Source organism: Sphaeramia orbicularis, chromosome 20 (assembly GCF_902148855.1).
Source record: "Sphaeramia orbicularis chromosome 20, fSphaOr1.1, whole genome shotgun sequence".
Lineage (NCBI taxonomy): Eukaryota > Metazoa > Chordata > Actinopteri > Kurtiformes > Apogonidae > Sphaeramia > Sphaeramia orbicularis.
Window position 1 is genome coordinate 33,738,751 of NC_043976.1, and position 27,441 is coordinate 33,766,191.

Genomic DNA, 27,441 nt, shown 5'->3' on the forward strand with positions numbered 1-27,441 from the left:
TAATCATAAGCTGAACATTTTATTTATCAAACACCTCGACAGTAAACACTTTAAATAAAATTCAATTTTATTCCACAAGTTTGACAAACCATTTACATTTCCATCACTGACAGTGAGCGGCCAAGAGTCAAAGGTTCATAAGGTCGTTAACCCACTGAAATGCCCGAGAAAGAGAAAGACACTTGAGTTGGACTGAATGAATCGACTTCATTTGGAAAAAACGTACCCTGTGTTCAACACATTATACAAAATTTAAGACAAATGCACATTTTTTCAAAGTAATGAATGGATTTCTTGAATATTAGATACTAGAACTCAATATGCAAGTATCTCCATGCATTAAAGCTTGTTGATTTTTATTTTTATTTTTTTTTTATTTTTTATTAATTCTAGTCTGTGGAAAAGTATTGCGCTACTGTTTCTCAGCAGCTCTTTTTTTTTTGTCGGCTGCCTCTCTAAACCAGCGTTTCCCAACCTTTTTGAGCCACGGCACATATTTTACATTAGAAAAATCACAAGGCACACCACCAAACAAAAATATCCCAAAATTATATTTATTGAAATATAATGTAAATCTAGTCTCAATTTACTTCCTCATTGTAAAACCTGGGCCTGTTTAGTTAACACAAAGCTGATATTCTTATAGGAATTGAAGAAAGACGCACACGAATCTTCTTCAACAGCTCTGAGTCTGTCTCTGTTTTCGTCTTTATATCAGTCATGCTTGAAAAGCCAACCTCACATAGATTGGTTGTGGAGAAGGGGAACACAACTGAAACAGCTTTGTTTTCCAGAATGGGGAACTCCTTGGCAGCAGTCACTGGACACTCTACCCGGGGGGACGCGAGGACATCGGAGAAGCAGGGGCAACATTGTCGAGAAAGCTGCCCCTCGGTCAGACCCCCGAGTTTACCTATTGAGGTCCATCGTTTAATTGTATGGGAGGCACATCCCCTCGCCCCAACCCGATACCCAGGGTTTGTGGGTAACCTGCTAATCCACACATCACTAGTGAGGGGGGCTTTATCACCAGAATGTACCGCATCGGGGGCGGTTCACTTTCACTTTTATTTTGCAAAGGGAAACAGGAGACTGTTGTAGAGTGGATCACTGGTGCGAGCAGTTGTGTACATCTATATCACGCTGGTTGCTTACATCTTCAATCAGGTGAATTTGGATAACCTTCCACGGTACACCTGATGATTTCTCATGGCACACTTATGTGCCACGGCACAGTGGTTGGGAAACACTGCTCTAAACTACACTGTAGCCAAGAAAACACACCTTGTTGGTGCTCGACGGGGAAATATGGCATTTTGGAATCAAACCCCTGCAACACCATGACTGTTCTCTCACTCATGTCAAACACATACACATACTTCTATACACAGATATCCATATTTGGGAGGATTGTGCAGTCTTTGTAAACAGTCACATGTGACAGTGCTTAACAGTAAGTGCATTATTTATTTGTATGTGTGCTTTTGTGTATATGGCGGTAATAGTGTGGAAGAAATCGGTTGTTAATTGTTTTCCCTGGTGGTCCAGTAAAAGCTTAAAGGCCGAGTAATGTTCTGCTGAACAGTCCCCAGAAATTAGGCAGGACTGCTGGGTAATGCAGTCTTTTCCCTGTATGTTCACAGTTTAATGGTCCAAATGCCTCAAACACGTCCTGTGAGGACAATTCTGAGTCCACATGGGGCTTGAATGTTTTTTTTTTTTTTGCCTTGCCAGGGCAGCTAACTACTGAGACTACCTCGCCGTAACCATCCACAGACCCAGTGCCACATTGGCCGCCAGCAGAGCGCTGCCTGCCAGCAGCAGGAAGAAACCAATCAGCTCGCGCTTCTGCCGGTCCGTTACCACAGTAACCAGCGTGGCCTCCAGCAGGGCGTTGAGCATCCACTGACCGTCCAGAGCGAAGCACGGCACAGAGTTGACTACCGCTAATGCACCAGAGAGTGACACCACGTATCTGAGAGGGAGCCAGGTTAAGGACGATGAGCACCGATTACCCACAATGCACACAGGTGAGGTCCTTTTATAGACTGAAGCCGAGACCTTAAACTAGTGGTTCCCAACCTTTTTTGGCTTGTGACCTCATTTTAACATCACAAATTTCTAGCGACCCCAGACATTCAAAGCGGAGACATTTCTTTGGCTAAAATTAATCTGTTTTGGATCATGTAGTAGTTTGCTATACTATGTTGCAAATAAATGTTAATTTTAGATGACATTTAGTCTATGTAATGTATATTATTATGGACGGAGGCAGAAAAGCCAGGTGTAGATTACTGCACAAAGTATTTTCCTTGGTCAGGATATGTACAGTCAGTCCAGCTTGTATTTACAAAGCTGACAATTAATACTGAACAAACAATAACTCATCTTAATAACGCATCTCAAACCGACCACAATGAACATTTGACAGATAAACAGAACCACAGTGCTTCAGTTTCAGCTTCACAGTTTGTCATGTATTTATGTACTGTGATTGTCTCTCTCAACTCACCATATATTTTTTATTAGTAAGTTGTTTTTTTTTATTTTTATCAATTACTACAAATTTCAGGCGACCCCATTTGAATTTCAGGCGACCCCATGTGGGGTCCCGACCCAAGGGGTTGAAAAACACTGCCTTGAACCCTTTAGCCCCTGACGTGTCTATGGTGAGCATTTTGAAAGTATGATTTAATTAAAATATTCATAAAAATTCAACAGTTTGCTCAATAGGAAAAATTTCAAAACGTGCTGATAGAATAGACCTTTTTCTTTCCATAGACGTCTGAGCGTGCTCAGTGCAACCCCCCCACACCTGTGTAACTGGGGGCAAAACACAGATCAGCAAGTGCAACTGACTTGCTATAAAAATAAATGGTTTGGGCTTTTCTTTTTTAAACACTGTTTTCCTTGTCATTTTTTTTGTTTTGTTTTGTTTTGTTTTTACTGCTGTTTGCAGTGTTGTCTTGATTTTCCTTTATTTTTTTACTGTGTTTTTACTGAGTTTTGATTGTGTAACAGCTTTTTGGAGTTCAACCAGCTGCTAAAAAACAGCTGGGCTGGTTTAGAAAAACAAGAACCCCAAAAAACAAAAACTACTGGAACAAAATTCAAATCCTTGTTGTTCAGTGTGTTCCAGTTCACAGTTCATGTTCAACATCCTAAATCTCTTTTTGATGTACATTCTTAGTGCCTTATTTAGTAAAAACCTGAAAAACTCCAATTCCTGTCTTCGTCTCTTTCTGTTATTGCACCCTGTTTTGACCCTAAAACACAGTAAAGCAAGCTGCAAATTCCAAGCAGTTCATTTCATTTAAATAATGTCTCGGGGGTTAAAGGGTCAAATATGTAAGGATACTTGCAGAAAGTCTCCAAGAAGACAGGTAGATCCAGATGGAGGAAACCAAACCGGGGTACGAAGTTAGTCAGGCTCACTGGGGAAGAAAAAACATGAAGCTTTATCATCAGACTGGAAGGGATTTCACACAGACTGAGTGTGCAGTCGTTCATCACAGGAAACGCACCGGATTGATCCCTGCTTCAACACGTCATATTTCAGCCTCTAACTGTCCTCAACATCAGCAAACAATGAAACATGTCTCTACTTGCAATCTTACTTTACTCCAGCATCAACATATATGATAAAAACAACCATTATAGGAATATCACCAATGTACGCCCATGTTTTGCTCAATGCTGGAAAAAGTATGCAGCAATTTTCAGTAGCTGTGTTTCTATCAGTGTATTTTTCTTTGATTTGTAAGGCATTATAATATAAAATACTGATATATTCATTCATTCATTTACTGAACCCTCTTTACCCTCACTAGGGTCATTGGGGTTACTTGGAGCCTATCCCAGCTACTTAGGTTAGGTGATGGATAAGTTAACTGGTTGATCTAAATTGCCCATAGGTGTGAATGTGAGAGCGACTGTTTGTCTCTATATGTCAATACTGAAATACTTGAGGTGTTTTAGCCTTTTCTGGAGGGTTAATGATTCAGTGTATCATATTTAGCGGTACCTACACAACCCAGCCAAAAAAAAAAAAAAAAGTCGCAAATGCAAAATTTCACTGCACCACCTTTGGTTTTAATTACAGGAGATATTCACTGTCACATCTTTTTTTTGCCACATAGTGCAGTGTCACAATAACGTTTCTATTGTTTTTTCTATCCATAGTTGCATTAAGATTTGATTATTGATGATGGGGAATCAGACCGCTGCATCAAATCTTCATCACATCCCAAATTAGAGTCTGGACTTTATGGTGTCTAATCCATGTGTGAAAATGATGTCTCATTCTCCCTGAACCATTCTGTCATAAGCCTGGTGATCCTGAACAATCCTGGCATTGTCCAATCTGTTTGACGTTAAACAAATGAGAGGCAACTTACTGCATCAGTCAGAGTGAAATAACTTGTTACAGCTGAAACAGTATTAACCCTTAGGGGTCCACGGTCACGGCCCCGTGACTGAATCACATGACATTTTCAACATGTCGTACCGTCGGAAGTTGATCACATAGACCACTGGGGAAAATGGCATTTGAAAGTGCGGACTTGAAACACTCTCGCACTTTTTATTTGATGTTGATAGAGCAAATACAACCGGAGATATGACGGTTTGAATCCACAACAAACAAGCGATATAGCGTTATCATAGCGATATAAAGCAAGCGTTCTATTTCTGACCATATCTAAGTCCTTTTTTTTCCTTTTTCAAAATAGAAAAAACTGGCAGAATCTGCGGATTCTAATCCACAGACTGCCTTAGCATTATAGGTAAGGGTGAGAATGACCCCCACCTGAACCAGATGCGGAAACCAGGAGGGCCAGGGGTGGGGGGGGTGAGAAAACCAGAGATGCTTTTATGTCAAATATTTGAGTATAGTTTTCATTTATTACAATTTTGATTTTATATACCTAATATTTGGAACTAATATTCACCTTTAAAGTCTTTGAAAAGGTTTGTTAAGCATCTTTGTGTTATTTATGCAATAAATTATATACATTTTTCAAATTGGATTTTATATTTTTGTGTGTTTTTGTCCCTTTGTGTTGATATAGTAGGTTAAAGTGAAAAACTAATAAGCAAATGAGACAGATGAAGTTGTGCAGAAAAAAAGATACCAAACATGGGTATAATAAACATTTCTTTATATAGTATATAAAGGCAAAATCAAAATTACTCAAAAACAGCCAAAATAGGCTCAGACCCCTAAGGGTTAACCACTGCTGCACTTAAAGCCCCTTTACAAAGGGGGGGGGGGGGGGGGGTAACTCCTGAGAGATCATTGAGTGATGGACACTGTTGCAGTGTATGGGATGATGCATCAGTGTCCACTGTGTGGCCTGATATGCAACTAAAACAACAAAACCCATGAATGTACAAGAGAACAGCTGTGGAATAGCTGTCCACTGTGGTGACCAATATGCATGAAAGGGTTAACAAGGAAAACAAAAATCACAACTGACTTGAAAGATAAATTCAGACCTCAGAAACATTTCTGACCCAGATAATCTCAACTTCAACTTCTACTCTACCTTTACTATCCCGTACGTGTGTCAGCGGTAAAATAGCATTAAAAACATGCGTACGTACCGGCGTACTGAAGGTGTGGCGGATACCCCACGAACAGCATTTGCGTGTTCGGGGTGTGCGTGACGCGGATGAAGCGAGTCTGGTTCTCCAGAGATGGAGTGACGCAAACGCTGGCGACGTGCGAGTGTGCGGCGCAGTCGTCGTCCGTGCGACACACTCGCGTGCCTGTTACCATCTTCCGTACGGGCATGCAGGCGTACTGCAGGCCGCAGATAGGAAACAGAAGAGACACAGCAGTGAATAAGAGTTAAAAAAAAAAAAAAAAAGGAAATGCAAACTAGGTCTTACGGTTCTTTTCTGGCCTGTCTTTGTTTTCATTTCTGTTATCTTGTATCTTGCTTGTCTTTCTTTTTTTTTTGCTTGTAGTCACTTACATTGCATGAACTTCTTATTCTTTGGACATTAATTGAACAAATTATCTTGTTTGTTCATCTGTGACTCTGATCTGTTAACAATGCAACTTCTGTATCTGTCTCACAATATGTACTGTCCATAATAAGATTTAAAGTTCATTTTGCGAAGCACAAATAATGTCAACACTAGTCCGATTAGGTTCATACTGTCTACTAGAACTTAGATTTCTTTTTCTTTTTTGTCAGACAGAAGGAAAAAAGTTAATTTTTTTTACCTTGACATGTTTCGGTTACCAAAACATGTCAAGGTAAAAAAACATGAACTTTTCTCCTTCTGTCTGACAAAAAAGAAAAAGAGCTCTTTAATGTCAACACTTTTATTTTCCTCATACACTCTATGGACAAAAGTATCGGGACATGTCATGGCTACAGCCCATAAAATGTCCTGTTCATGCTGATTTGAGAAATAAAAACCAATATTTCCTTAAAGCTTTATGGAAGATGTGAAGAAAGTAGATGGTAGAAAATTAATTTTATATATTTTAGAAATTTAGAGGTAGAACTTTTAAAATCATAGTCATGGATTAAACACAAAAACACACAAAAAAAAAACAAACCACAAAATCAATGTTCAGAGGAATTTAGTACAAACCATCTGAGTCATTTTGGAAGTAAAGATAACAATTTAAACAAAACTAACCAATGCAATGCAATGATATTTAACCCAATATAAAACTATATTATGACATTTGTTATTATTGTTTTATATCCCAGACCCCTGTTAAAAAAGAAACACCTGAATTCAACATGTCCTAATACTTTTGTCCATGTGTCGTAGCTGAATAACCCTGATGTGATAAGGCTTCGAGTCTATTTCAGCTCTTCCTGGTTTTTGTGAGTGTGAATGGAATAAAATGAAATGAATAGAATTATAGGAAGTGATATAAAAACGGGTTTGGAGACATGTTCGCGTGGTGGATCTGCGTGTGCGTCACCTCTCTCTCTTTGACGTGCTTGCCCTGCGGATTAATGTAAGAGAAACACAGGTCTGTCAGGCTGTTGTTGCTGCAGCAGTCCATCGTTCCATCCAGACGCTTAAACGCTACAGAGGGAGACAAAGACAGATGAAGGTGACAGAGACTGATTGATTCCATTTCACTGTTAGCCTCGAGGACTGAAAACCTGTCACACGTGATGATAAATGATACTGATTCTTCTCTTTTTTGACTTTTACCAAATCGAACACAACGTGATTAGAAAAGCGTCGCACGAAATGTAATGGAGACGATCTTACTGATGCTTAGAACATGATAACGCTACATCGGAAGTTCACATCTTTTCAGTTGTGCACATTTTTTTTTTTAACTGATACACATTTTCTCTCATTCATCATTTAATAATGAAGACTGAGGTTTCAACAATCAGCCCGCAGTGAAGCAGCTGGAGCTCTGATTGGCCAGATGTTGAGCTCTGACCTTACAGCTGGCCAATCAGAGCTCCTGTTGCTCAACCTCATTTAGCTTTTAGACATTTACAGATACAAGTAATTAAAAAGAAAACTCCATCAGGGATTCAAATACATTAGTATTCAAAGCAGAAAAACTGAGTATATTTTTAAAGATACGGATCAACCAGGTACTCGATGAAGTCGTAAAGGGGTTCGATGTTGAAGTGATGTTCCAAACTATCAAAGTCATGTAACAAAACATACTTAATTCAACCAAAAAGAAAAAGGAAAATTTTAAATTTTGGGTTATTACAAGCCAAATGAGTTATCTCTTTGAAATGGAAAGATATTCAAGGACCCACAGCGAACCAGTGGATTAAAGAAATGTCTTCCAGGGTTCTCACTAGGATTTTTTCACAACGTAGGGGCATCATGTACGCGCACATACACGTTTGGTGTTGCTCCCGCGCTTCGATGCAGACATGATCGTAGAAAAATATTCACTTGCACGAAATTAGGGAAAATCGGAGCAGCACTCACACTACATGCATGCACAGGCTAAATTTTAGATAAAATTATCCACGGGTGATCAGTCCGTTTAAATAAGATAAATTGATTGAAGTCTCATTGTCAGCCAATGGGCATAAGGCAAGTGATGTTGCCGGGCGGGCGTCAGACAATACCAAGGCACACCAAGGGGTGTTGATTATATTGTTCTCATTTCCTGTCTGCAGCGCTTTGCACCAAGACAAAGGACTATATTTTTTCAAATTCAAATCTCGTTATCATTACGCTGGACGATCACACACACACAGACACACACACAAAAACACCTCTACACTGGTTGAAAGACAGTGTCGCTGGCCAAATCTCAGCGTCTGGGCCCCCGAGGGATAGCGTCGGGGGCCCCGACATTCACCGATGCTAGCAAGAACCCTGGTCTTCTAACCTGGCAGTGGTAAAGCTGACGTACCTAGCTAAAGGAAAGATCAAAGACTTTTATAAGATCTGGACACCTTTTTTGCAATTTTTAAAATACCTGCGTACCTGTTGTGTGGGTGGGGGGTGGTAGGGATTGTTTTGATGTGTTTGTGTTTCTTGCCTGTTCTTATAAAAACAATGAAAACGGCAATAAATATATTTATGAAAAAAATAAATAAATTCAACCAAAATCACCAACAAATCTATGCTACATATCCACAGACTGTGTCACTCTCTGAACAAAGTATAAAGCTTATCGTTTACAAACATCTGTATTATGGTATCAGCAAGTTTTTGTCTTCAAACTAAAACTCACAGCCTCTTATTTTGACAGTTATTCAAAATAACACGTCTTGTCGCATCAGCTGATCGTTTACACTATAGCTCTGTTAGCTTAGCTCTGTTTTTAGACAGAAAAGTCACAAATCACCTGTTTTCTGTATGGTTTATGTTGTCAGTCAGTAGCTGCATTTAAGACCATTTTGGAATCGTACAAACTAGGTCTGAACTGTCACAGTTTAGTCTGAACCGTGGATCAGCAAGCGACAACTTAGTAAAGATAATAAAATCACATGATAACTCGAAACCTTCATAAGCCTCATAACAAAACTCGCCCGTGTAGAACAAACGCTGGCATTTCAGCGTCAAACTCCATTCTTTTCACTTACAGCTGTGTCCAGTAGAAAAAAACAACAGAAATTCTAGCTTTTATCACTTTGCCACTTTCTTTGACTCTAAAAGTTGTTTCTTAATGGTTCTCATCACATCTGGTCACTTTCTGATACTTTGAAAATAACTCACTACTCCCTCTAGTGGTCACAGAAATCCCCTGGCCCATCAGTATAAACAAATTTAGTAATAATACATTGCCATCTTCGGCAGAGCTTCGGAACTCTTTATTCTCAACACTTTATTGATACTGTTACATCATTTTGTAATATTTAAAAATAGAAATACTACATATGTGCATGAATTTATTTTTGCATAATCAAATACTTAACACACTGCATTTCTTTTTTTGTGTGTAATTATCTTTTTCAGGCAGCATTATCTTATCAACATTTGACATCATGTATATAACATCTATATATGTAAAGAAAAACAAAAAAAAAAACAAAAAACATACTCATACAGGGGAGCAATGACAGAAATAGCAAAAATATACACAGTGACCGAAAACAGAGTTAATTCTTTCCTTCCAGAAACCCTTTTCCTCTGTATAAGATGAACACCGAACATTTAAAGTGTGTAACATATTGTATTTCATCGTACTCTATCATTAGTTCACTAACCTCGTCCGTGGGCCCAGCTCGGTTGTAGACTGGCAGTGGGAACACAGTATCCGGTCTGTGGGGTCTGGGAAAGGTGAGACAGGCAGCTGGTCCAGTCCTCCACTCCCCTGACTGGACAGTCCTCCAGCCCTGTCACGATGTCTCCGACGGATAAACCTCTGGGACCGTCGGCAGCAGAGCCCTGGGGAAAAAAATATGCAGTTTTGTGGTTTGAATCTTCTTTTATGTCAGATAAACATTCAGGAGTTTCTTCGTCCAAACTGCCAGAATCAATATTCACTGAAATCTTGAGGGCCAAGTTTTTGGAGCCATATACAGTCAGGTCTATATATATATATATATATATATATATATTTGGACAGTGACACATTTTGCAGTTTTGCTTCTGCTCACCATCACAGTGTATCTCAAATGAAGCAGTTAAAATGTGATTGAAGTGGGGAATTTAACCCTTAGGGATCTGAGCCTATTTCGGCCGTTTTTGAGTACTTTTGATTTTGCCTTTATATACTATATAAAGAAATATTTACTAAACCCATGTTTGGTGTCTTTTTTTTCAGCACAACTTCATCTATCTCATCTGCCTATTATTTTTTTCTCTTTAACCAAATACATCAACACAAAAGGACAAAAAAAACATAAAAAATATAAAATCCGATTTGAAAAATTTATATAATTTATTGCATAAAAACTAACTTTTACAAAGACTTTAAAAGTGAATATTGGTTCCAAATATTAGGTATAGAAATCAAAATTGTAATAAATTAAAACTATACTCAAATATTTGACATAAAACCATGTCTTTACATAGGTATTTTCTCTGGTTTTCTCACAAACGATGAAGATATGGTAAGAAATATAATGCCCACCCCACCTCATTTTATACGTTTATTTATGTTTGTTTGCTTCAAGTTCAAACTGTCATATCTCCGGTTGTATTTGCTCTATCAACATCAAATAAAAAGTGGGAGAGTGTTTCAAGTCCGCACTTTCAAATGCAATTGTCCCCAGTGGTCTCGGTGACTGACTTCCAACGCTACGACGTGTTGAAAATGTCATGTGATTCAGTCACAGGGCTGTGACCGTGGACCCCTAAGGGTTAAGCTTTAACAAAAATAATGCATTAAACATTTAGTAACTAGAAGCACTCGGAGAGCGCAGACCTCCACCAAGGCTGATCAGGAAATGGGCCCTGGAAATGGGCCTGGAACCTGGAAATGGGCCCCCCCGTGGGCCCCCCACCCCCGATCATCACCAAAATTTAATCATTTCTTCCTTATCCCATTTCCAACAAACCCTGAAAATTTCATCAAAATCTGTCCATAACTTTTTGAGTTATGTTGCACACTAACGGACAGACAAACAGACAGACAAACAAACAAACAAACCCTGGCAAAAACATAACCTCCTTGGCGGAGGTAATTACGACCATTTCAGATATGGTGCGTCCATTTTCGGAGGCTTAAAAGTAATTGAACACTTGACTGCCGAGCAGCTTCAAATCCAGAAGTGTCCTGATCCCTGGTTTTTCTATAACTAACAAAGCTGATAAAAGATCTGGAGTTTATTCCATATGTTGAATTTACATTTGGTTGCTGTTCACTTGAATTCTCAATATGAGGTCCATAGAGCTGTCAGTGCAACTGAAGGAGGTGTCATTCAACTGAAAAAAAAACCCAAAATAAATCTATCAGAGAGATTGTGAAACCTTAAGGAGAAGCAAACTCAAGAATTTGGTACATTCCTACTGAAAAAAGACTGATAAGCTCAACAATAGCAAAAAGCCTGGACAACCGCATAAGACAACTAAAGTGGATGATCACAGAATTCATTTGTTGGCGAAGAAAAACACTTTTACAACATCCAACCAAGTCTAGACCACACTTGAGGAGGTCGGTGTGTCATTATCAGAGTCTACAATTAACAGACGCCTTCATGAATGTAAATACAGAGCGTTAACAACAAGGTACAAACCACTGGTAACATTCAACAACAGGAAGATGGTAAAGACTTTAGGAGTGGCCAAAGCAACAATTTGGTACATTCGCAAAACAAAAGAATTTGTGTCACTGTCCAAATACTTATGGACCTAACTGTACGATCCTCACTTCATTTAACATCTACTTTATTCTTAGTGTATCTGAAAACAAAAATATATAGGAGCAATGGCCCTGTAGCTCACCAGCAGGTTCTATCAAGCTTGTGAGCTTGTCAGGTTCGCTATGTTAGAGTCCCATGGTCTCGATGCAGGAGATCAATCTTTCAGTAGAAGTGGGCGGTACTTTCACTGGAGAAAAACTCAACCAATTAAATCAAAGTCCATATATGACTTCCTATCAGTGCTCAATAATATCTATATTGATATCTTGAACCATTTCCATGTTATAAGCCATCAAAATATGACCCATTATAAGTAAAGGCAAAATTCGTCAAAAATTCAAAAATCTAAATTTGTCAAAACTGTGAACAAACTTTGCAGACATTGTCCTAAGGAAGCTACATATAGAATTTGAAAGGAGTCCGACCAGTACTTAAGGAGAAGAAGATTGTTGAAATGTAGACATTGGTGGCCTTGAGTTTGACCCTTCAAGTTCACTAAAGGTCAAAGGTCATGGACCCAAATGAAAGTCCATTATATGACTTCCTATCAGTGCTCAATAGCAACTATAATATCTGTGATCATCTCCATGTTATAGGCCATCAAAATATGGACCATTGTAAGTAACGGCCAAAAATCAAAAATCTAAATTTCTCAACACTGTGAACAAACTTTGTAGACATTATCCCAAGGACACCACATACAGGGTGGGGAAGCAAAATTTACAATATTTTGAGGCAGGGATTAAAAGACAGTGTATGACCAATTAGTTTATTGAAAGTCATGAGAATTTATTTGCCACAAGAAAATGTACATAATAGAAAATGTTTTTATTCTATGTGTCCTCCTTCTTTCTCAATAACTGCCTTCACACGCTTCCTGAAACTTGCGCAAGTGTTCCTCAAATATTCGGGTGACAACTTCTCCCATTCTTCTTTAATAGTATCTTCCAGACTTTCTCGTAATAGTTTTGCTCATAGTCATTCTCTTCTTTACATTATAAACAGTCTTTATGGACACTCTTTGACGTTTGCTTTCCTGATTACTCATATGGGCAAAAGTTTCTGAAAAGGTATGGATAATAGTGTTAGGTATGATTATGACATCAATATATGTTTGGTTTCAAAACAACTGACGTCGTGCTTGCTGAGAAAAAACAACTAAATGTTCATTGTAAATTTTACTTCCCCGCCCTGTATAAAATTTGACATGAATCTGACAAGTAGTTTCATCAGAGATGACGTTTGAAGAAAATCTGAATTTGTTTTGGGAAAATTTATAGTGTTTCATACATTTTTTTGCTTTTGAGGTTTTCCCTTTTCTAAATTATATACAGATGCCAGCTTCTTGGTTTGTTTATATACCTTTTTATAATGTTTTTTCATAGGGGAGGTAACTGCATACACCGTATGTGGCTTCTAAACTCTCCTGCACACTGTGCTAACTTTAATTTTAGCATCTTGTTATACTTAATACGCTAATAAATTCAACTAAATCATCAATAACATTCCTAAAAGAAAAAAAGATCAAACAAGAGGATGGGGAAATATATGCAGAAAAACACCTGGGTGCATCACAGGGCCAGAGGTGGTCTGCAGTGAACCTTTTTAAAGTACAGATTTTTCTATAAAAAGTCCATTTAATTACAAAAAAAAATCTGACGAACTAACCTGTACAACCTCTATGACCAGCGCCCCTCCGCCTGTCGAATACATGGGGAATAGAAACACAGGCAACAGGAAGAGGAAGGCCAACGCAGCCACGCACAGGACGAAGTTGTGCCACACACCTGGAAGGAAAAAGACGAAAATCGACTTCTTACTTCAGAATCCTGATTCTAAATGTTCCCCGTGGGACGCTGTGGTCAGACTCTAACAACCACTTACTGTAAATACCACTGTATGACAGCGATAGGGTAAGTGGACGCAGTGAGTCAAGCCACACATTTTATGTTCCCATTTTTGAACAGAATAGAATAGAATAGAATAGAATAGAATAGAATAGAAAAAAAAGGAACAATGAAAATCTGTTTAGCAGCTCTGTTCTGTTTAGCAGTTAACACTTAAAGTGCAAAAAGACTGCATAAAAATATCATAAAGTGCAGAAAAATATTGGCAATGTACAAAAACTACGAGATAAAATATTACATATACAGATTTTACTATAAAACTACTGAAATGTACAAAAAGCTAACTCTACAATCACAGAAAAAATTATTAGACCACGCTTGTTTTCTTCAATTTCTTGCTGATTTTAATGCCTGGTACAACTAAAGGTACATTTGTTAGGACAAATATAATGATAACAACAGAAATAGCACATAAGAGTTTAATTTAAGAGCTGATATCGATCCATTTTCTGTGGTTCTCTTGATAATAACCAAAATCACTTCAGTTCTTACATCAATATCTATTGCATTATACTGACAAAAACAGTGCTTTTAGGCATTCCATGTTTTCTTTTCTGTCTGTTTTAGTCACATGATACACACAGGAGTTAGTATTTGATTGCATAACCATTGTTTTTGATGACTTTTGATGGTCTAATAATTTTTTCTGCGACTGTATACTACAGAAAGAAGACATATACAATATATAAGGATACAGGCAGTATAGGATATGTACACGGTAACATAAAAATAAAAAAAAACAAGGTGCATGGGTGTGAGTATGGCATTGTCCATTAAACTGGAGTGGTGGTTATTGAGTCAGTGTTGGGGTGGGGTGGAGGCATTTAACCGCCTGTGGGTAAAAACTGTGCTTCAGTTTCTTCGAGGATCTGAGAAACACCAGGGTCTCTGGTCAAGAAAAAGAAAAAATAGCATGTGAAGATACCTAGATATTTTGAGAATTTTTTTTTCCTCCTGGGAATTTTTTAGTGGCTGAGAATTGAAGGGATGGCTGGTCACAAGATTCATTTTAAGAAAAAAAAAAAAAATCCCTGAATGATTCATGACTTTTACCCTTTCTGCAACACATAGCTGAAAGAGCAGCATGAGTATTTTGTTATTTACTTTGTGCAGTAAACTAACATTTAAGGTTACATCACTTCACTCTTCAGGAATAAATAATAAACATGTTATGTGAGAGAACCCCCTCCCTCTCCCCATCGCCACCCCGCCCACCCCCCATCGCCACCCCCTGCCTCTACAGCGATCTCTGCTGAGGAGAGGCACAGATAAATAAGCGCAGCATGCTGTTATGTCACCACTACCCTGTTGGGAAAAGCACCTCTCGCTCCATGTCTCTTCAGTTTGTCACGTGACTTGATTGAGTGTTTCGCATTTCTGCCTGCAGTCGCCGCACGACGGATCGCATAAAACAAAAGAAAAGGCCTGGAGATGATGTTCAGCGAAAGATACAGATACTTTTTACAGCAGCTCTTCACTGCCATCTACAGGCTCCTGCAGCTCATGCACACGTCATCATCAACAGTCACCGTTTATTCTGGAATAATGTTTATGACTGGAGTTGGATGCCTCCAAACCGGAAGTGTGGTGGTTCGATCCCTGTCCACGTGTCGCAGTGTCCTTGAGCAAGACATTGATCCACAATTTGCGTTGACTGGTGTGCGAATGTGATGCGGTGTGATGAGCTGGGAGGATCATAAAGGTCGAAAAAGACCGAAAAATGCTGAAGCAACACTTGGTTAATGTGTCTCTGTCTCTTTTGGTATTAAAGAGCAAATCTAAATTTTTTTAAAAATTTTATTTACTTCCATCTATATTAGTTTTTTTTTGTTGTTTTCAGAGTAGATGTGAGCTTTTTATGTTGTTTAGGTGGTTATTATTAGTTTGTTTTTGCCTTTTTTGTTCCCATTTACCAATCTCATCAAATCTCACTTTGATGTCCATATATTCTTGCAAAATCAATAAATGAAATTTGATTGCTATTGTTATTTAGTGTCACTCATTTATATCTTCTTTGCTTATTGTTTTGTTGTTGATGCTTATTTGGGAGGGATTTATAGTCCTCTGGGGTTTTTGTCTCACCTGCACAATAAATAATAATAATAATAATAATAATAATGTATTATCCTTTCAGCTGTGCTACATGGGACCTAACTTGAAGAAAAACATAATTAATAGCCAATTAGGAGACACTTTTTTTAGTTTGCACCACCATTTAACCTTATGATGTTTGACAAATTAATAGAAAATTGTATAAGCCAAGAAAGTTGCGGTTTGTTGAAGAAAAAAAAAAAAAAAAAGTACCGAAATATCCAGTTTGCTGTTAAACAGCTAAATGGACTGCATCTCTCATCACACGCAATACACAATAATAAATGATACAGTCAAATATGAGAATAATACACCAACACTAGAACACCAAAATGCCCACGGCCTTGGCACATTTTACTTTAGCCTTCGAGAGAAGTGCCAAAAAGTATTAAAAGAAGTGAAAATCACTACAAATCTGGTCATGTTGAAGCTGCAGAGACACCTAGTAGTCTTTATATATTACATATTTTCATAGTCTGAATGGTTTTACCAAAAATTGCAACTTTCATGATATCTAAAATTATCATCGTAAGTGTATGTGATGCATACAAACAGGATCACAAATGACAAACTCTGATTGTAATACTACTTTTTTCCCAAAAATAAAATCCTATGGGAGACAACCAGAAGGGACGACACTTCAGCTCCCTATATAAGTGCAAGGTATTTACAATTTTCCACAAAAAAGCTGGAAAGGAACAAAATATAGATGCACGATGTTCATATGCATGTTTGACACATTACAAAGATAATGGTACAAACCAAGTAAGTTGCGGTTTGTTGAAAAAAAAACACTACAGAAACATCCAGTTTTCTGTTAAACAACTAAATGGACTGCATCTTTCATCACACACAATACACAATAATAAATGATACAGTCAAATATGAGAATAATACACCAACACTAGAACACCAAAATGGCCACTGCCTTGGCACATTTTACTTCAGCCTTTGAGAGAAGTGTCAAAAAGTATTAAAAGAAGCGAAAATCACTACAAATCTGGTCATGTTGAAGCTGCAGAGACATCTAGTAGTCTTTTTATTACATATTTTCATAGTCTGAACGGTTTTACCTCAAACTGCAACTTTCATGATATATAAAAATATCTTCATCAGTGTATATGATGCCTACAAACAGGATCACAAATGACAAACTCTGATTGTAATACTACTTTTTTCCCCAAAATAAAATCCTATGGAAGACAACCAGAAGGGACGAGACTTCAGCTCTACACAAGTACAAGTTATTTACAATTTTCCACAATAAAGCTGGAAAGGAACAAAATATAAACACACTGTGCTCATATGCATGTTTGATAAATTAAAAAAATAATGGTACAAGGCAGTAAGTTACGTTGTTTTTTTTTTTTAAACAGCACTTCTGTTAAAACAGCTAAATGGACTGCATCTCTTGTCACATTAAATACACAATAATAAATAATACAGTCAAATACTAGCATAATACTGTCAACACCACCCAAATGGCTATTGCCTTGGCACATTTTCCTTCAGCTTTCGAGAGAGGTGTCAAAAAGTATTAAAAGAAGCGAAAATCACTACAAATCTGGTCATGTTGAAGCTGCAGAGAAACCTAGTAGTCTTTATATATTACTGAACAGTTTCACCTCAAACGGCAACTTTCATAATATGTAAAATTATCCTCATAAGTGTATATGATGCATACAAACTGGATAAAAAAATTACATAACTGCGATTGAATTTTAAAAAGAAAAACATTTCCAAACTAAGATGGGAGACTTCAGCTCTCTATATAATTGCAAGTTATTTACAATTTACCAAAAAAAAGCTGGAAAGGAGCAAAATATCGATGCACTGTGTTCATAAATTCTAATTCTTAAATCCTGAGGCGACACTTTACTATACATTATTTGCCTTTTCATCTCATTTGCTACAGATATTTAAGCCTTTCTGGATATTTTCACAGAACACTTGCATAGAATAACCTGTGAATGTGTATTTAATCCTCTTTTGCGCTGTTGGAAACTGTCAGCAAAAAGCCGGAGCTGTTATTTTTCTTTCTGATCTTTCATCTCGTTATTATTAAAACTTAAACCATGAGTCTGTACAATGCAAGCGTTTTTCCTTGCTGCACTGTGTAAGCATTTTTCTGGGCCTCATCGAAAATATTCCACCATTAAATGACTCCCTCTTATCTGCTACGGTAGCCTGTAGAGTACATCACTCACATTCACGGGTGAATAACTGCCAGCTTAACCAATCACTTAATTAAAATGCCATTTTCTTAATTGCAGAGTAAAAACGATTTGATGTGGAGCAGATGTCTGACGCTCTGTATCGAGAGACCTCAGGACGACCTTCGCTGGCGAAAAAAACTAATATTATGTATTCAGCAAAATGATATATTTAATAAGAACTGTGATTAATAGCTGCGATGGCATCAGTTGGCTGTAAAGAGAGCCCGACGGATCTATAACACTCACCGGCACAGAAGATCCGGAGCTGCTGAGTGGGTGATATGAGGTTGAGGTGTGTGGTGAAGAGGTCCACAAACGCACCGGGATACACCACGAAGACGAACATCCCGAAGCCGTTCACTCGGACCTGCTCTCTGAGGGAACGGACACCAGATAAATGGTTTTTAAAAAGGAAAGAGTAAAAAGGAGGAACATCAGGATGTCAAATTAGAGTGAAATGTATTTGCACAAACATCTAAAAGCAAATAATAAGATAATACATTACACTAGATAATTACTTTATGTATGTTAAGTGGCCTTGAGTTAAAATATGGTTTGTGTTTAATGTCATGCTTGTGATTTTAATCCTCATCAGTTTATAACATGAATCTTGGATGAACTTTCAATCTGTTTATAGTTTATGTGTGTATGCACAGGGTCTGAGGTCATTTTAATTGAATTTCCCTCAGGATTAATATAGTATCTATCTATCTACGAGGGCCGTTCAATAAGTTCATGGCCTCACCCAGAAATACCGGTTGTTATAATACAGGATGTTACATTCTTTCGTGATGGGATAGTGATGCTTGAACATCGATGGACCAAGTGCATTGCTGTAAATGGAGATTATGTTGAAAAATAAAATATAAATTATCAGTCTGTGTTGTTCTGTTCTGGGTGAGGCCATGAACTTATTGAACGGCCCTCATATCTATCTATCTATCTATCTATCTATCTATCTATCTATCTATCTATCTATCTATCTATCTATCTATCTATCTATCTATCTATCTATCCATAGTTATATGTTATTAGATAAAAGAGAATGAAAAAGTGCAGGGAGCTCCTAGGACTGAAAGAATGTAGGATGGGAGGAATGAAGAAAAGTAAAAGTGAAGAAAATGTAAAAAAGCAAAGAAAACAAATAAAAAAGCAATAAAAAAGGATAGATAGATAGATAGATAGATAGATAGATAGATAGATAGATAGATAGATAGATAGATAGATAGATAGATAGATAGATAGATAGATAGATAGATAGATAGATAGATAGATAGATAGATAGATAGATAGATAGATAGATAGAGCAGAACATAAAGTAAACTTTCCATAAACATTTTCCAAATTCCTCATCATATATTAAATACATTCTATTCTATTCTATTCTATAAATGTGTTTACTTCAGGTTCTTTTTGCCTCTGATGTAGAACAGCAAATGCACAGAGGAAATGAAAACATTTTCCAATAAATCCTGACACAGCATAAGTCCAGCTCATGTGACTAATCAGCTGTTTGCTGTGTTTCTCAGATGTTCAGACAAACTGTGAAAACATGTCTGGCACATTATTAATCTTATCCCATCCACAAAAATTATCATTACAGTCATTTTAAACTGAAAACAACAACCGAACACTCCGATCCTTCCACTCTGTTGATTAGAACCATACGTAATGTGGCCTACACTGACACCTGCTGGTGATACAACACAATTTAGATGATTCAGTCCTGTATATGAGATCATATTAAAGACTTCATAAATCTAAATATGGGCAAGTAAAAAGAAAAAATGTCCATGCACAAAGACCGTTTAAAAAGCAAACAATGTAAAATAATAGTAATACGTAATAAAACTGTAATGACTATATCAGGGTTTCTGCAGGTATCAACAAATCTAATTTAATGCTTTTTAATGCCCCTTTTATTGCCACTTTTAAGAAATTTAATGCCCATGTCCAACTGAAGATACAGTTTTATATATAGTTTTATATATAGATGACGGTTTTCCATTGACAGGCTTTCATCAGGTTCTGAATAGTTCCTCCTCCAATCACTTATGCTCAAACTTGCATTTTCCCATTTTTCCAACATTTGCTAATATTCCCTCTGCCCTTTCGCCACAGCATAAGCACGCTTACAGCACATTACATTCCAAGCATCTGGTGTTGTGACTTCATGTATCGGCCATAAACAATAGACAATTAAAGGGATATGCTTGTCAATCATCACACTATGCTTCTGATCAAAATTATTAAATGTTTATATATTCAAAATAAATCATGAATAACAATACTTTTTTTTTCCAATCAAGTGTATTACATTTTTTAATGCCTCTGAACATCATTTTTTAAATGCCATTTAAGGTCTTAATTGTCACAAAATTTATTTAATGACTTTTAATGCTTTTAAATGACCTGCAGAAACCCTGTATATATTTACAACAGAAAGTGGAACATGTCAGACAGCACAGATGAGACACAAACAGGAAACACACAACATTTTTGTTTGCTTATACTGGTATTAAAAATAAATAAATAAATAAATTATAGAAATAAAAGATCGTGGCAGGGACAGCATGGTCATAACCATATCAACAAAGAAATAACACAGATAAAGATCAAATCCCAGGAAGAATGAGGAAAACACTTGACAAAGCCGTTTCCAACATTCCTCTGATCATATGAAGAGGTCAGATCTGTCCCACTCTTGTCCCTTAATACACAGTGGACGCTCTCTGTTCTGCTGGTTGACATGGTAACGGATGATGTTATGGAAATACGTGAGAGTGTGGCTTACCTCAGTGCTGCCACGGCGTGGCCAAGCTCATGGATAACTCCACTGAGGAGCAGAGCGATGAAAAAGTAGGCCAGCTGACTGGTTGGCAGATTGACACCAGGGACCTAAAGACGTCCAGGAAGAGAAGCGACACACAGCTGTGACTGATGCAGCCACGCATAAACACATCCCCAGTCGTTATCCTCAAAGGGAAAAAAAAAAACCTGCTTCATTTTGCCCTTCGTCGGAGCTTCATGGGCATTTTAATCTTTCAGTCAGTGGTAATTTAATTCGTTTCTGGGTGGCACATCTGCAGTGTCGATTAAATAAAGGCTTCATTTGTATCACCACGTATTCAAATCCCACTGCTTTTCTTCCTCTTCCTCCATATTAGCCGTGTTATGTTTTGCTGAAGCTGTGGTTTCTCTTGTGGTCGGCATTTTCCTCTTGTGCTGGATCTGTGGTGCACTTTTCTTTTTTCTTTTTTTTTTTGTTGCCACTGCCAGTTTATAAATGGCCTTTGAATAGCTTCCCATGAATCACCTGCAGAACCGCGGTCCGCCGGGAATTGTACTCGTATTACCACGCAGCGATCTGACACTTCAGTGAATAAAAAGGGTAAATGCAACATAAGGGCCCTTTTAGTTGTAAATATGCACTAGGCCTCTCATGCTTTTTATACAATCGCCAGGTCATTTTCTGTAATCATTAGAATTGTTTTCATTAACGTGTGTAAAAACACTTGCATGAAACCGACAAGAATTAAGCATTTCATCATTATCTCTACTTCAGAGCTTTGACAGGCGCGCTTTTAATGTAATTTTTTTTGTACCAGCTTACTCTGGTGTGGTTTAGTTATACCTCAATAGAACACTAACACTACCAATGGATAACCTTGAGGCTCTTGAGTTTAATATTCATGGGAAAGCACATTGAAATCAGCTGAGAATATTTAACTGAGTATCTACAGACAACAACGTAACTACATTTTTTGACAGACAAATTTGTGTGTATGTGTGTATAGACCATTGTATTTTAAATACCTTATCTTTATTTTAATATTAATATTCTTCTTAAATTTGTGATCTTATCTTATTGATGTTAGCACATTTCTCCTTGCAATGTACAATTTGCTTTGGCAATGTAAAAGTTTGTAATACCAATGACTGAAGTGAATTAAACTGAATTGACAGATGTTGCTTCTAAGATCTGTGGTTTGGAAATAGTCACGGAAAAAATTATTAGACCATTAAAAGTCATCAAAAACAATGGTTATGCAATCAAGTACTAACTCCTGTGTGGATCATGTGACTAAAACAGACAGAAAAGAAAACATGGAATGCCTAAAAGCACTGTTTTTGTCAGTACAATGTCATAGATATTGTTGTAAGAACTAGAGTGATTTTGGTTTTTATCAAGAAAACATGGAAAACAGTTAGATATCAGCTCTGAAATTAAACTCTTATGAGCTATTTTTGTTGTTATAATTATATTTGTCCAAACAAATGTATTTTTAGTTATACCAGACATTAAAATGAACAAGAAATTGAAGAAAACAAGGGTGGTCAAATAATTTTTTCCACGGCTGTATATCAAATTCAATTAACCTAGGTTTTGCTTTCTGAAAATTATGGAAAATGCCTAAATCGTAAAATCAACGCTATTCCTCTGGAGTGTTTGCATCACTGACCAACTCCAGATCAGGAGAATTAACCAATATGTATCTGTTTTTATTGGCAGGGGAACTAGAGGACCCAGTCCTACCCATGTCTTAGATGCATGTACAAGAACATGTGGAGTAATGTTTACTTTGTCAACAGTTATCCAAATATTGCAGTAATATTGTCCAAATGTATTAAAAAAAACACAGTTTGTAGCCTCTATAAACCTGAGAAAATGTGTTATAGTTACGGTAGTTTTAGTTTTAGCCATTACCTAATGTCTTCAGTGACCTTGCTGCAAGGTGGAAACGCTAAACACTACATCAAAGAACCACGATATGATATATGGTATTTGAGAAAGAGTATTGTTGAAAAAAGTTTTGTCTTTATTTCATATAGCCAGAGAACTATTGATCAGTCATCAATTTGAAAAAATAACTCAGTTGCTAAAATAAAATCATCCATTTTTCATAACATGACAAAATAAAACTGATGTACTGTTAAATGAATCCACATCTGGATGTTGCAGTCAGGTTAATATTGACTGTATTCATATCTGTAATGTGTCGTACATGTCCACTCCACTGTGTACATACCACCACCTGCAGTGTCTGCTGGCCTCCGATCCGAGGGTTGTCTGTGGTCATCTGAGCGAGGGTCTGCTGCAGCGTCTTTATCAGCAGCACCACCGACCCCAGCATGGCCACCACACCAAACACCAGGCCGCTGCTGAACCTGACAGGGGTCACGATCAGCAAATACAACACTTACTATAACAGAGGGAATTAAGTCAATGTCTAGTTTGTTTATATATTGTCTTTAAAGTCCTCTGAGATGTAACTTAACAGTAAAAGTGGCAAGATTTGATGAAGACACGGTGCTTTTGTGTGATGTTTTGTTTGGTAGAGATTTTGTCATTTTAGTACCATGACGTGGTTCCTCATGTGAACATGTTCCAGTAAAACAGCCTTATTCTTGACATTATTTTGGAAAGGTACTGTTGCTGAATCTTGCCCACTGTGGCACCCAGGATGAGAGAATGAACCAAACAATCCAGAGAATTTTTACTGTAATTTCATAATGATAGACTGATCTCCAACACTGACAGAGCCCTAATGAAGTAAGGCACAGGTGTCAAACTCCGGTCCTCGAGGGCCGGTATCCTGCATGTTTTAGATGTTTCCCTCTTCCAGCACACCTGACGGTCGTTATCAGGCTTCTGCAGAGTTGGATGATAGGCTTATCATTTGAATCAGGTGTGTTGGAAGAGGGAAACATCTAAAACATGCAGGATACCGGCCCTTGAGGATCTGAGTTTGACACCCCTGAAGTAAGGTGACAGGCCTGACTAAGGCCCTGTCCATACGAAAACAGTTTTGATCATATCCACAAAAGTTTTACATCAAATAGGCCTTTCATCTACACAAAACCAGCATTTTCACTTACTGAAACTGCAACTTCTTGAAACCAGGCCCCAGAGTGGATAACTCTGAAATCACCAGTTTCCCGTCTTCATCTATACGACCAAACCGCAACTCTCCTAACATGATGATGTCATAGCCCTGCCTCTCTAACCTTTTACCCCGGAAGCAAGATGCCACTTTAAAACAACAACAACAACAGCGGACTACAGAGTAGTGCTTGTGCCACAACAGCTATTGAGCTTATTGGAAATACTGAACCAAAATCTTCGGCTACTCTTTCATTACAATGAGAAACAAACAACCATAGCTAACAATATTTACTACATGCTCTTGGATCTACTGAGGAGAGGGGCAACCAGAAGGGCAACCAGGAGGAAAAATGGGATCAGACCCGGTAGAACCATGTAAGCTTTATGTGCATGCTCCACATCTTCTTCTCCGTTTTTTGCGAGACCATTACAATGCCACATACAGGCCTGGCATTTATACTACAGTGTTTTCAGGCATTTTCAGTGGTTTTGTGTGGACGCAGATATTTCCTGAAATGACTCTGTGTTTGCGAAGCACTTTTTGAAAATGACAAAGAAAAAGCTCAGATAGGAAAAGATGCTGTTTCGTGTGGACAAGGCCTAACGTAGAGGTGAGGCTATGGGGTCATCATATCAGAAAAGATGTGTATAGGTTGTAAATGTGGAAATGCAAGGGTGGCATTTTGAGATTTGTTCACTCTGGGACCTGGTTTCTAAAATTAGTGCATTCAGGCTCCCAAAGCGCTGGTTCTATGTGGATGAAACACCCATTTGATAAAAAAAAAACAACAACTTTCAAGTATACTCTGAAACTCCCTAATTTAGTGACACAACGCCCATTTTGAGAAAAGTTGGGATGTTTTCTAAGTTAATATAAAAACTCAAATCTATACTTTGTCTGTCAATCTTTCCATCTATGATTTGTTTCAACCTTTAACAGATAAAAGTAAAGAGAAAGATTTTCAATATTTTCACTGATCAAATTAACTTCCATTCTTAATGCCTTAAGTGGAAAGTCTTGTGCTGTAAATAACTGAGGCAGTGAAAAAAAAATTGTAGTCAGTCCAAACTCCTGCTATAGTTCAGAAGGCAACCCAGACGACAGAGGAAGGAATACTACATGAATCCTCACCAGAGGTACAGCGCCTGGGGCTTGATGCGAGCACAGTAGGCAAACAGGCGGTTGAACATGGTGGTCTGCCATCTCACATGGAAGGGAGACAACATCAGGCCTCGACTCGCCAGCCATGACTCGTAGCTGAACCGGTGTGTTGCTGACGACTGCAAGGAATCAAACAGAGTAGGTATCAGTCAAATGTAAGTGGTCACAAAGTAGAACTGTCACATTGCAGATGATATTACAGATGATTATACTACTATAAACTACACATGTGTGAATTATTTTGGAAAATAGCTCAAAGAAACACTGAGAACATCTGTTCACTTATGATGTATACATAACTGGAACACTATGGGTAATAGATAATCCACTCTTAAATAAAATCCAAGGCATCAACAAACTCACAGCACAAGTGTACAGTTATTATTTGTGGAATGAAAACTAAATAGCAATATTTCCAGTCTCTAAATGTCAGTTTTCATATTCACTTTCAACACGGAAAAACTGTAAAGGCAACATGATACAAAGTACTCTATATTTAGACATTCTCTTTAATACCCTTGTCTAAATCTGATCTGTGGTTTTGTGAATGTCACTACAAAATTCAGGGATGCAAACTCATTGCAGATGAAAAAGGTAACAAAGATACAAACAAGCAAAAAGTGTCAGAAGGTTTGCTCCCTGTGGATTTAGATTTTTTTTGCACAAAGATAGGGGAAAACCAAAGACCTATTATTATTTTTCTGTTTTGTGATGTGTCTTATTATGTCTGTTCATGAAAAAAAAAAAAAAGTATGAATAAAATTTAAAAAAAAAAACATGTTTACCAAAAGGTTGAGGAGTTTACACCCTTATAATTTAGACTGTATGACTGTATTTCAAACCTTTTATTATTATTATTATTATTATTATTATTATTATTAACAATTTTAATTCATTTCAAAGTTTCTCAGGACAGTAGGAATCCTGAATTTGGTATATTTTCTCTCTAGACTGTTCTAAAAAACTTAAGTGCTTACAAAAGCCCTGCAATAGATTATGATGAAGTTGAAATATATATTGTCTTTATGTTAATCTCATTATTGTTTCAATCCATTCATGACCATACATTCATTTATGATGATGGATTTGTCTACAATAATAACTTACAAATAATGGCCACCAATAATATCTTTGCTCTCCTATACCTTAATCAAAGTACAAAAGAGGATTAGGGCCACTGGGAAAAAAAAAAAAAAAAAGGTCCAATATATTTTTACCTCCGCCAAGGAGGTTATGTTTTTGCCAGCGTTGGTTTGTCTGTCTGTCTGTGTGCAAGATAACTCAAAAAGTTATGAGTGGATTTGGATAAAAATTTCAGGAAATGTTGATACTGTCACAAGGAAAAAATTATTAAATTTTGGTGGTGATCAGGGGGACACTGATCTGCCTTGGCGGAGGTCTGCGCTCTCCGAGTGCTTCTAGTTTTTATTATTATTCTGAGAAAAAGTCAGAATTCTGAGAAATAAAGTCAGAATTGTGAGATTAAAGTCAGAATTCAGAGGGTTAAAAGTCAGAATCCTGAGATTAAAGTCAGAATTCTGAGAAATAAAGTCAGAATTGTGAGATTAAAGTCAGAATTCTGAGAAAAAAGCCAAAATCCTGAGAAAAAAATCCAAAATTCTAAGGAAAAAAGCCAGAATTCTGAGAAAAAAAAAAAAAGCCAAATTCTGAGGAAAAAAGTCCGAATACTGACGAGAAAAGTCAGAATTCTAAGAAACAAAAAGTCAGAACTGAGAAAAAAGTCAGAAATCTTAGGAAAAAATCTGAATTCTGACTTTTTTCTCGGAATTCTGACTTTTTTTTCATAATAATAATAAAAATACATATATTTGAGCTTTTTTTTTTTCCAGTGGCCTTAATCCTCTTCCGTATGAAAGGCATATTGTCGAGTCTTAAATTTCTAATGTTATATTAAATGCATGTATCCTGGACATGCTGTGATGGAAGGATGGAGTGCAGACACTAATCAAAACAAAGCATGTCTTGCTAACACATTAGCTAAACACGGCTATTATGTCTCATATATCGCGTATACTGCCACCACATACACCTGCTAACAGGTTGTTTAAAGCCCAGAAACAAAGTGGAAAAACATGTTTACCCTGAGCAGAGTGTCGGTGAGATAGACAGCACACCAGGCTGCCATCACACACACCAGCACAGACACGGGAATCATGGTGCATCAGCAGACTCTCCGTGGACACGACGAACCGAGCTGTGCTACCTCCATGTCCCCTACCGCTCCCGTTAGCCGCACAGCTAGCCCCGGGTACTCATATTCAACACCACCTTTAAAGCAATTAATCTAATATAAAAGGTATAAAAGGTTGTGCAGATAGTTTTCGGGGATGCTCTGAAAGGAAACGAGTCGTCAGCGATTGCAGTGACAGACACACTTCCG

At 37.5% G+C, this 27,441-nt stretch overlaps 1 protein-coding gene across 1 annotated transcript; it reads right to left on the reverse strand.

Moving 5' to 3' along the window:
* mbtps2 (membrane-bound transcription factor peptidase, site 2) lies at positions 1 to 27,441 on the reverse strand. The gene is made up of 12 exons (XM_030123456.1): positions 27,142 to 27,441; positions 25,011 to 25,159; positions 23,022 to 23,160; positions 20,786 to 20,889; positions 18,238 to 18,365; positions 13,446 to 13,564; positions 9,678 to 9,858; positions 6,953 to 7,059; positions 5,605 to 5,803; positions 3,359 to 3,434; positions 1,249 to 1,975; positions 1 to 455 (listed from the first exon to the last, which is right to left on the reverse strand). Exons 1-11 carry the CDS (start codon positions 27,214 to 27,216, stop codon positions 1,753 to 1,755), a joined length of 1,500 nt encoding a protein of 499 aa, XP_029979316.1. The 5' UTR covers positions 27,217 to 27,441; the 3' UTR covers positions 1 to 455; positions 1,249 to 1,752.

Bases quoted from the DNA above. Each gene is read 5' to 3' on its own strand.
- mbtps2 (XM_030123456.1), bottom strand. From the start codon at position 27,216: ATGATTCCCGTGTCTGTGCTGGTGTGTGTGATGGCAGCCTGGTGTGCT. The intron at 7,060-9,677 runs GTTAGTGAACTA...CTCCCTCTGTAG, and splicing joins GAGCTGGGCCCACGGACGAG to CGTTTAAGCGTCTGGATGGA. The intron at 1,976-3,358 runs GTATCCTTACAT...GCTCCCTCTCAG, and splicing joins TTCTTGGAGACTTTCTGCAA to ATACGTGGTGTCACTCTCTG.